Here is an 11,796-nt window from a genome sequence, read left to right as displayed (position 1 = left end):
CTATCCACAGATATCCTCTACGCTGCTTTATGGCGGGTCAAAGCTGCCACTAACCAAAATTCCCATCTTTCTCCCTAACAGGAACATTAATCACAAGAGGTATCTTGACATTTGACATGCTTCCTAAAGGCTGGATGCACAAGAAACTTCAGCAGGTGCTTTCAAATCACAACTTTCTAAGTTATTGCTAAACACAGTGCTCCCTAAGCGCCCTCAATCCAGGTCAGCACTCGGTGCAGCTGCACCACTCGCACCGCCCTAAAGCCAGCCCTGTACACAGCCCACACCTGCCTGTGCGCAAGAACACACCTTCAGAATGGCACACATAGGTCAACATTGGCTCAGGAGTCAGAAAATGTGCACAAAAGTGACAGTCATGGCATGGCAAAAATACTTAAAGCAGCAGCACATTGTAGCTTCAACGGGGCCAAGGAGCACCTTGTGGTGGCCTTAGACTTCCACGTTCATGACTCAGTTAATAAAGCTGTAGTGAAAGCACTGCGTCCTTTTGCACAATCTCTATTCAATTTTGGTGTTAGGTGGTTTGGCGTAGGCTCGGGGGACCACACCCCGGTAGAGGTCAATGTAAATGAGCCTGGCTGTTCATCTCATGACCCTTTAAATCAGACTGTTAACACGGTCCTGAGTGATCACGAATATGGGGCTTTCAGAAGTTGCAAACTCCCTCCGTCCAAACTAGTCAGCATTCTTCTGACTCTGACTCTTCCTATTCGGACGTGTCTCCTGTGCAAGATAAACCCCAGGGTAAGCGTAAACGTAAGGTTCTCCACGCCGAGGACTCCTAGATGCCACCACCTAGTAAAAATTTGCAATTTGATCCTGACGCTATTGTATATCCTAGATCCTTGGAATGGGTTCCATGTCAGGAAGTGGCAGATTATGTACAGACTAGGCTGAGAAAGGGTTTCGAAAAAGATGTCCACAACACCCTCTGGTCTGAGTGTCCTCGTCCAGCTCTGTCTGGTAAGGTTGCGGAGACCCCTGAACTTGATCCTCATATGGTAACGTTTCTGAAAAAATAACCTAAAGACCCCAAGAAGGGTATTGACAGAGCCTGGAGAGGTTGCCAGGACAAATTGCTAGATATTTCTGGACCTCTTACAAAGATTCTAGACTTAGCAATGCAAGCAAAAGAGACCCAGGAAATAATAGATACTGAGATTCTGTGTGAATCGACCCAACGGGCCATTTGTCTTTTGGGGAATGCTAACTGTTCCATTTCCATGGAGCATAGAAAATCCCTTCTACTTCGCATCGACCTGAAATTGGCAGAGTTAGCGCCATCGGATGCAGGTCCTTCAGCGAACGGGCTTCTGTTTGGCGATAGATTTGTCAAAGATTTGGCCAAGTATGTGGCCACCTACTCGGCCCTGGATAAAGCCCAAACTTCCATCAAGATGGTATTTAATAGTGGCATTTTTCGTAGGGCTGGGAGCTTCAGAGGTCGGCCGTCAGGCCGTTTCAGTCCCCAGACTTCCAGACCATACTACTGAGGCAGAGGATCCTCTGGCTTCCAATCTAACTCTAACTTCTACCTTTCAAGAGGATGAGAATACAGGCGTTGCAACCCCAGAGGACCTCACAGAGGAGGACAATACTACCAAAACCCAGCTCAGTCAGGTAACACGTCTTCTTGCTGGGGAAGTAATTTTGGGGGTCAGAGTGAGTTTGTTTGTACACAATTGGTCTCTGATCACACAAGATGTTTGGGTATTAGAAACAATACAGGGATATCATCTAGAATTGTATTCAAACCTCAAACAGTCTTCCATTCCCCTTCCTCTCCGTTTTTCCCAACAAGAGAGTTCCTTTATAGATCAAGAGGTCGAGGCTCTGCTTCAGAAAGGAGCTATTGTTCCTTCCCTTCCTCACCCACGAGGGTTCATCAGCACAATATTTTTGGTCCAATAGAAGGGAGGGGGTTCTCGGTTAGTGCTCAACCTTCGCCTCTTCAGTTCATGGACTGTGTATTGATACTTCAAAATGGAGGGCATCCACCTCCTTCTCGATCTGTTGTTGGAAAGAGACTGGATGGCCCGACTAGATCTCAAAGACGCCTACCTGATCATTCACATTTTCGCACCTCATTGATGTTTTCTTCACTTCTTCTGGAAAACGAGATGTTATGAGTTCTCACCTCTTCTCTTCGGCCTGTCCTTGGCCCCTTGGTGTTTCACCAAGATTATGCGTCCAGTTGTGCAGTGGCTCAGGGAAAAAGGTGTTTGTCTCATAGTTTATCTCGATGATATTCTTATCATGGCACAAGAGGAAAGTCTGGTTATCTTCCATCTTTCCTGGACAACTCAGCTGCTCCAGGATCTGGGTTTTATCATAAATGCAGAAAAATCCCAGTTGGTTCCCCTCCAACACATATATTTTTTTGGGGGTTCAAGATAGACTCAATTTCAACTCAGTTGAAACTTCCTTTGACCAAGAGATTGGCCATCAAAAAGGAATTGAGGAAAACATTGCCTGTTCCTTCGATTTCCTTGAGGGTTCTTGCCCAATTGGTGAGCCTCCTTGTTTCATCTATTCAGGCCATCTTTCCGGGGCCCCTCCATTATCGGGCTCTTCAGAGATTGAAGATCTTGCATCTTCGCAGGGGTTTTTCCTATTCGGAACAGCTAATTCTGTCACAGGAAGCCCGGACAGAACTTCAATGGTGGTTGACTCATATGGATGCCTGGAACGGCAGGGCAGTCTTTGCCTCAGTTCCGTAGATTTTCATAGAGTCAAATTCCAGCAGATGGGGCTATGGAGCCAGATGTGGACAGATGGAAATTGGGGACAGTGGTCCCCACAGGAACTTCGAGTGCACATCAACTGTCTAGAACTTCTAGCAGGCTCTTTTGCAGTGAAGACACTGTCCCCAGTAAAGGCACAATGTTGTATCCTCTTGAAAATGGACAACATTTCGGCTGTCGGGTACATAAACAAGCTGGTGGGGGACACGAACCAGGATGCTAGCGGAAATTGCAAAGGATTTTTTGCACTTCTGTCTAGCTCACCAGATCTCTGTCACAGCGGAGTATATTCTGGGCAAGGTGAACTTGATAGCAGATTGGAATTCCCGACATTTTCGGGATGTCAGCAAATGGTGGTTACATCCCAGAGTTTTTCATTTTGTCAATCTTCTGTGGGGTCCTTGATCTATAGACCTGTTTGTGCCGTCCAGTCTGAATGCATAGATTCTGCGAATTTACAGCTGGAGACCAGATCCGCAAGCTCTCAGCTCGGATGCCTTCCTTCAGTCTTGGACGGAGGAATTTGCATATGCATTCCCCCCCCTTTTCTATGATTCACTGAGTTCTTTCCCAGGTCCTTCGTCAGAAGGCGGAGATGGTCTTGGTGACTCCTAGTTGGAAAGCGCAGTCCTGGTTCCCAGTGGTTTTGGCCCTTTGTTGCGCAGCCACAGTACGAATTCAGAGGTCAGAGGCTCCCTTATTGGATCCGATGGGCCTTCCACATCTTCTCATTCTGTAAGGGCAGTTATCACTCATGGCATAGAGGATCTCGGAGATCGGAAAAAGTCTCACAGATTTCGGAGAGCACTAAATTATTTCTCGCCCAATCCTTGGCCAATAGCACACATAAAAGATATGCTTCTGCATGGAAACGATGGTTGGATTGGTGCAGTCAGAGGAGCGTGGATCCCTTGGGGGCCTCTGTGCAAATGATTGCTGATTTTTTGTCACATTTGGCTACTCAAGGTTTAGCCTATAGAATGGTTAATAATTTTAGGTTGGCTATTTCAGCTAAGCATCCTTGAATTGATGGTAAACCGGTTAGTGAACATCCACTGATATGTAAACTTCTACACGGTATTCGCTTGGTGCGTCCCTCCCAACCTAAATATTCAGTTTTGTGGGATGTTAATATAATATTAAAATTTTTGGTAGCATGGCCAGCTAACGAGGGTTTATCCCGGAAACAATAGTCAGCAAAACTTGCTATGTTACTTTGTATGATTTCATGCAGGAGAGTGTCAGATGTTAAAGCACTGGACATTGCAGGTAGAGTGTTTACTCCTACGGGAGTTTCTTTCCGAATGTCTAAACATACAAAATCGAATTGTACATGTATTTCTTATCCACGTTTTAAAGACAACTCTAAGTTAGGTGTGGTCAAATGTCTAAAGGTGTATGAGGATGTCACTCGTGAATTTCGTAGGAATCATGCTGGGCAGTTATTGATTTCCTTGCAGAAACCCTTTGGGCCGGTGTCTTCGGCAACTTTGGCCAGGTGGGTTGGGTGGTTACTTCAAGAAGCAGGAATTGACATTTCAGTCTTTGGGGCTCATTCTGTTAGAGGAGCTATGGCCTCAAAAGCATTTAACTCAGGGTCCAGATTAGAAGATATTATGCTGGCAGCAGACTGGTCTTCAGATTCCACCTTTAAATTATTCTATCATAAACCTATTGTGGATGCAGCTTCTGGGGTTGTGGATCAGCTTTAAACTAGCATAATCAGAAGCCTCCGGTCCTGCCATAGAATCAAAAATGTTCTAGCTTACGAGACAAGAATTTTCAATTCTATTAAGGACACGGAGGCGAGGATTATCCCACCTGTGATATGTATAACTTAAGAGTTAATGTATGACATGATGTATTAGGGTATAAAGTGTCCCTCCTGCTGTGTTATGAAGTATTATGATGTTTTTTTCTTCAACTGGAGATATTTGGCGTTATTTTATTTTACAGATGAGAAAACTACCTGAGCGACTTAGAAGGAGTTGTTCCTGATGTTTTTCTTGGACGTATGTTGCACTGGTTGTGCTGTTCGGTCGACCAGAAAAGGCCATGGTTGGAGTTTGATTTTGTTGGATATTTTAAGTTCTCTAGATGAGCAAAGAAAGATGATGGACTTTGAGGATTATGATATATATATATATGGGATGGTAGGCCCTGAATGGGGGTCATATCAGGCTGTGGTCTCATGGGAAATGTAGTTTGACCTTTTATTGGCTGCTGTGTGTTGACAGTAAAGAAAGAGATAGCATAATTCCATCATGAACTCTATCCACTCCGGCGCCCCTTCGGACCCCTGCCCGCACTTCATCTTTAACAAAGCCGACGACATCATCGCCCCGCACCTCCAGACCGTCATCAACTCTTCTTTTTCTTCTGCTACCTTCCCCGAATGCTGGAAGCACGCTGAAGTCAACGCCCTACTAAAGAAACCTACGGCTGACCCAAGCGACCTGAAAAACTTCCGCCCCATCTCTCTTCTACCTTTCCCAGCCAAGGTAATAGAAAAGACCGTCAACAAACAGCTGACCACCTTCCTGGAAGACAACAACCTGCTCGACCCTTCACAAACCGGATTCCGAACCAACCACAGCACGGAAACCGCCCTCATCTCAGTCACAGACGACATCAGAACCCTGATGGACAACGGTGAAACAGTCGCCCTCATTCTCCTCGACCTCTCGGCTGCCTTTGACACCGTCTGTCACCGCACCCTAATCACCCGCCTACGCTCCACCGGGATCCAAGGCCAGGCCCTGGACTGGATCGCCTCCTTCCTCGCTAACCGCTCCCAAAGAGTTTACCTCCCTCCGTTTCGCTCAGAACCCACCAAGATCATCTGCGGCGTACCTCAAGGCTCATCGCTCAGCCCGACACTCTTCAATGTCTACATGAGCCCCCTCGCCGACATCGTACGCAAGCACAACATCATCATCACCTCCTACGCCGACGACACCCAACTTGTACTCTCCCTCACCAAGGACCCCGCCAGCGCCAAGACCAACCTACAAGAGGGTATGAAGGACGTCGCAGATTGGATGAGGCTCAGCCGCCTAAAGCTGAACTCTGAAAAAACGGAAGTCCTCATCCTCGGCAACACCCCGTCCGCCTGGGACGACTCCTGGTGGCCCACGGCCCTCGGCACCGCACCGACCCCCGCAGACCACGCCCGCAACCTCGGCTTCATCTTGGACCCTCTTCTCACCATGACCAAGCAAGTCAACGCCGTGTCCTCCGCCTGCTTCCTCACTCTCCGCATGCTCCGCAAGATCTTCCGCTGGATCCCCGCCGACACCAGAAAAACCGTGACCCACGCCCTTGTCACGAGTCGCCTGGACTACGGCAACACCCTCTACGCCGGGACCACAGCCAAACTCCAAAACCGCCTGCAACGCATCCAAAACGCCTCGGCCCGCCTCATCCTCGACGTACCCCGCAACAGCCACATCTCCGCACACCTGAGACACCTGCATTGGCTCCCAGTCAGCAAAAGGATCACCTTCCGTCTTCTCACCCACGCACACAAAGCCCTCCACAACAAGGGACCGGAATACCTCAACAGACGCCTCAGCTTCTACGTCCCCACCCGCCCCCTCCGCTCCGCTGGCCTCGCACTTGCTGCCGTCCCTCGCACCCGCCGCTCCACGGCGGGTGGGAGATCTTTCTCCTTCCTGGCGGCCAAGACCTGGAACTCCCTCCCCACCAGCCTCAGGACCACCCAGGACCACTCCGCTTTCCGGAGACTCCTAAAGACTTGGCTGTTCGAGCAGCGATAACCCCCCCTTTCCCCCCTAGCGCCTTGAGACCCGCACGGGTGAGTAGCGCGCTTTATAAATGTTAATGATTTGATTTGATTTGATTTGATAATCAGAAGCCTCCATGTCCTTAATAGAATTGAAAATTCTTGTTGCAGCCAGACCATAAACAGCCCAGAACTTACAACCAATCAGAAAAATGCCAGAGGGGCCATCCTATCCCTCGCCAGCAGGCTCTGCTGGGGGCCCTGTTATGAGGCATGTGGTTTGCCTCGCCTAATTTGTGCTGGTGGCTGCAGATCGGAAGCATGGTCATTCACATTTTGGAGACCGAGGTTTATTTTTTATTAGCAAACTTTGGCACAAAGCAAGGGAGAAATGTGAAAAGTGGAGATAGATGGGAAAAACAGTGAAGTGGAAAAAGCAAGGTGGGAAAATGTGACAAACGGTGAAGGCAGTGAAGAAAGGGGACCTACGAGAGTGAAACAGACAGGAAGCAGAGAACGGAACAGCCATGGACGGAGTCCGTGAACCAGGCATCCCTGGTATCCGACCTCTCCCGTGATCGGCAGCGCGGCTCCCGGAAAAGGCTGCGCCCTCAGTACAGTTATTTTCACAAGTTCAGCGCAGGTAAACAGTTTGAAAAGAAGACGCCACCGCTTTCAATCTCAATGGTTGGGCCCCGGGCGCTGTTTTTCTCTCTCTTGTTTTTCCCTGTTAGTGGGAAATAGAAACGTGGAGGGAGGTTGGATTACGTGAAACACAACGGAAGGATGGGGTTTCAGGGCCTGCCGGGGAAGTGCAGCCGCATTTCTCGGACTCGAGTGGCACCATCCGGTTAGCTGTGGGCTGAGGGGAGGGTGGTCAGCTGCGGTGAACTCTCGCGCGCAGGAAGGAGCCGGTGGCTTGTGGTGGAGGGGCGGTGGGAGTGTCCGCCCCCGACAAATAAGTGTCCTGGGAGGGGCTGCTCGCCTCGGGTGGGTGTGTCGTAGAGGGGCCGGCCTGCGGCGCCTGTTTCCCCAAACACCCTGTGAACTTCTGTTATTGCTGGTACCGGTGGGGCTCATCTCTGGTAGTTAATCTGGGTCTCGGCTGCAGCTCATACCTTTTAGAACTGCCGAACCGGTTGATTCGTCTGGTGCTGGCTTCTTTAAAGTACTGTGGGGACTACTTCCCGGTACCAGTTTTGGACTCTTGGTGTTGTCTCTGGTGACGGTTCTGGACTCCTAGTCTTGCTTTCTGGACCCCTGTGCTGGTTCTGTCCTGTCCGTGCTTTTCCGGGTCCCGGTACCAGTTTTGGACTCTTGGTGTGGCTTGCAGACTCGGTGTTCTGGGCTTACATTTCTTGAACTGGACTCGGGTGTAGGTGCTGAGTGGACTCTGTCGATTTCGGAATGTTCTGGTACCGGGTCACAATCAGCACTGGCACCTCTGAATATTCTGGAACCAATAACTACATCTACCTGGTTCTGATTGGGGAGCATGGCCGCTCGGAGAGGACCCTGCTGGACCGGCCTGGACTCGACTTCTGCAGAGGGGCGGTAAGTACCACATGGGGCCGGCAAAGGGGGGGGGGTGGTAAACTAGGTCATCAAGCTGAGAGTGGAGAGGGTCCTTTATCACCTTCAGAGAAAAAGAGGTTTAGAAAGGCCTGCGTCGCCGCTAGCAGTATATCCCCACGCGCACTGACGCGGTAGCCTGAGAGAAACGCGCTAGCAGGTTCCTTGTGCCTCTCTAACGAGTCTGTCTGCCTGTCCTACTTTCCTACTCTGGATCCTGGCAATGCCAAGAACCGGATGAGGTGGGCTCACTCAGATAATGTGACATGCTTCATCATCGGCCACCTCATCTCACCTTGGTAAGATGGTACTACCAGGGCGGACTCAACCTCAAGTGGGACCCCTGGAAGCTTGCTCTTGTTATTTTCTGTGGAAGAGGGAAGCTTGTTTGTTTGGTAGCACTTTTTTTTTTTTTTTTTTTTTTAAATACTGCCAAGCAGTCCATGTTCTGTGACGAAGCAAAGCTTGCAGCGCCCCTACCTGGTTTGCAAGCGTCGTGTGATGGGGAGAGCTTGTGCTGAGGCTTTACTTGTGCACATCCTCTGGTGCATAGAAGCTTTCAGTGTTTCTCCCCAGGATGCGCCTCTGCAATGAGGAAGGTTCTTTCCTCGGCTGTTGCCCTATTTAATGAAAAATCAAATGATATATTAAAATATTAAATACACCTGCATAACATGCCCTATGAATCGGGGACTGTTTCACAACGGTTGACGTGAGATAACAACACATTTAGCCCTGAGGAAGGCGCTTTTCCTCATATAGGAAATATTTGAGCATCGAAACACGGTGATAGAAAAAACTGTAGGTCTGAGTTTAACAAAGGAGAGCATAGATATTGACTTGACGGACATAACCTCACTCTAACTAGGAAACTGTACAACCAGTGAACAGCAGTACTCGTGGATGATCCCCAGTGCCACCCATGGCTGATGCATAACAAACTCAGTAGGTGAGGATTCATCCTCCTATGCGAGTGCATAAATGTATAGTAATTCCATCGGTGGTTTGTTGTGCTTCTTGCATGTTTGTCTGCAAATGGAAAGCATACAACAGTCCTTTAACTCCCGTTACCCTGTCTTTAGTGGGTTAGCTGTCTGTATTGTACTTCTTCTGTATGTGTGAAGTGGGTGATGTCCCTCCCGTGGCCCAACGTTGACTTATTCTGTGTTTTAGGGAAGGTTGCGCAGTTGCTGCCCATGTTGTACCTTTGCTGTGATGTGGGGCTCGGTATTAATCTTTCCACTACACAAAAGACAATATGATTTGCATTTTCAATGCTTGTTTTATTGCATGATCTAAATGAAGAGCGAACTCAAATATGAGAGTAGAATTTACTTGTGGTTAAATGTGGAAACAATCAGTTTTTAACAATTAACTGGATCATTTAAAATAATAAACTTAACTGGCAATGGTATATGTCATGCTTAACATCTTAGGCAAGTTATGGCACTGCTGCCAACAGCACTCTGCTTGCTGGGTTTGTAAGCCCATTATGGCAGAGTTCAGACTAAAACTACAGGCCCCACAATTCAGCATTCTGTTGGCTGAAAAGCCAGGCCTGGCAGATATATGCAGGACCATGAGAATTCTGCAGCAGTTGAGGTCCGAATTATGTGACAAATTTGTGCAGCTAGGAAAGGCGAATAATGCTGTATAATGCAGCACGATCTGTTGCAGTAATATTTAGTCATTTTAAGCAACGATTGGGTGTGTCCGGGCAACGTTGCACCACATTACTAACAGTTTATGCCTGAATGCAACCACAAGGGTTACAGTGGGTGAGAGGGCAGCAAGGGCCTTTCAGGTGCAGATGTGAGCTTCTGGCTGCTGACGGGCTAAGGTTAAACCTCACGGATGATGGAAAGGGCGTGTTAAAAATATATTCATAATAGAGTGCCAGCAGCAGCTAAAGTGTCCTGAGCACATCCTTGCCACAGATGTTGCTGTGATCTAGTTTGAGCGCCGTGAACAGGTGCAGCCCGTGCTGCCCCGGAAGGGCTTCCAGAGGTCCTCCTGGGCCCGAGGTGTAGGCGATAAGAAAGTTCGTGGACAGCACAGAAGGCTTGGGGTCTGAATTAGAAGTAGGGTAGGCGGACACCTGAGACATCTAATATTTCTAATGAGGGAGAAATCTCTTTCTGGATTTGACATCAGGTTGCGGGGCACTGCAAACATGTCTGGAAATCAGGTGCCGTGAGAAGGGAGTCGCGGAGAGCAGGGAAGCACTTTGTGTGCAATGAGGAGTTGTCACACCAAGAGAACCTACCCAAAATTGTTTAAGATTGTCTAATGCTGCTTAAGCTAAATAGGTACATTTAAAACATTTGTAATATAAATTACATATTGCAGGGTAAGTTAACACAGTCCCTGCGAACCAACATGGACACATGTGGGGCAGATGTAAGAGTGGCTTTACATCCTGAGCTGGCAGTTTGCTGATACTCCCTTCACTTTGCTTCAGAAACTCGGGGGTGTAACAGTTCTGCATCCAGCATCCTGCATCCTGCATCCCTAATGTGGTCACCAGGCAACCACCATCCTAAGGTCACGCCTGGAGCTCTGGTAGCCACAGTTGCCCCATTTTTCTGAGAAAAATGCGTCTCTTTGTCAGTCCAAACCTCTCCGAATAAATCACCTAGCCTGGGTCTCATTACTCACCCCTGTTCCTAGTACGAGCTTTAGGGCCCCGCCATGTGTGTCACAGGCTGAAGCGAGGCTACAGCACCTTGCAGAGATTTTAGTGCGCCCATTTTTTCAGGGAATAAGAGTAAGGTAACTCTGGTCGTTAATGCACTTAATGGAGAGATCTGTGACTTGTCTAGTCCCATTACTGACCATCGTAAATAAAGTATAGACCAGTGGTTCCCAGCCTGGGTCCGGGAACCCCTGGGGGTCCGCAAAGCCTCCGCGGGGGGTCCGCGACTGCTTAGAAAATTAAATCATATTAACAGATTAGGTCCTCAGCTTTCAGTAATGACTCAGTGGGGGGTCCCCAGATTCCAATCATGATTGAGTGGGAGTTCCAGGGTTCGAGTACTGATAAAGTGAGGGGGTCCACAAAAGTCGAAAGGTTGGGAATCACTGGTATAGAAGGTTCATGTTCTTGCTGTAGAGCCAGTGCTTTAAATGGAACGGTACTGAGTACCCGCACTTTTCAATGTGCTCTCCTATAGTAAGAGTACCGGAGCTCAGAGTACCGGTACTCACAGGGGTCTGGTCGAGCTCCTCCCGGCCCCTGATTAAACAGTAGGTCACCCGCATAGCAAACAGAGCGCTAGCTCTGCTGCGCACACATGCTGCAGCCAGCCGATCAGTTCACTCTGTGCGGCCAGCGAGTTCACTGGTGAATTGCACAACTGATTGGGAAATGTGTGGCCTGATATCCTGCACAAAAGAGAGAAGACGATTCAAACAGTATTGTACATGGAACAGAAACAAGATGTGTTCAATGTCTTCATGAAAAAGCAGAAACAAATAGCTACAGAATTCTGTGCAGAAACAGGAGGTAGTGAGAGGTAGAGCCGGGAAAAGAGATGAAAGAACCTCTAGAAAGACAAGAAGAGAATGAAGAAATACAACTGAGTGAAGGAAGAGAGACACATAGGAGAGGAAGAGACAGGACAGGGGAGAGAGAAGAGGAGAAACGGGGACTAATGTATGGAGGGCAAAAAACAGGTGCAAGATGTGAGGGTCAGGAAGGAGGGATTGACACTG

General features: G+C 48.5%; 1 protein-coding gene across 2 annotated transcripts in view; it reads left to right on the top strand.

Moving 5' to 3' along the window:
- Nucleotides 1-6,806: 6,806 nt before the first annotated feature.
- LOC138267270 (polyunsaturated fatty acid lipoxygenase ALOX12-like) overlaps nucleotides 6,807-11,796 on the top strand; it is a 115,455-nt gene continuing 110,465 nt past the window's right edge. Inside the window, exon 1 of one of the 2 annotated variants that reach the window (XM_069216129.1) lies at nucleotides 6,807-7,153. Coding sequence is in view for 1 of the 2 variants with exons in the window: in XM_069216128.1 (XP_069072229.1) it covers nucleotides 7,918-8,064 (147 nt within the window). In the remaining variant the exon portion in view is untranslated. Of the gene's footprint in view, nucleotides 7,154-7,367; nucleotides 8,065-11,796 lie in introns of those variants that run through there. The other variant, XM_069216128.1, reaches the window with a different exon arrangement.

This window comes from Pleurodeles waltl, chromosome 12 (assembly GCF_031143425.1).
Source record: "Pleurodeles waltl isolate 20211129_DDA chromosome 12, aPleWal1.hap1.20221129, whole genome shotgun sequence".
Classification (NCBI taxonomy): Eukaryota; Metazoa; Chordata; class Amphibia; order Caudata; family Salamandridae; genus Pleurodeles; species Pleurodeles waltl.
Note: the sequence above shows the minus strand (reverse complement) of the source record. Positions and strands in the feature narration are given on the sequence as shown.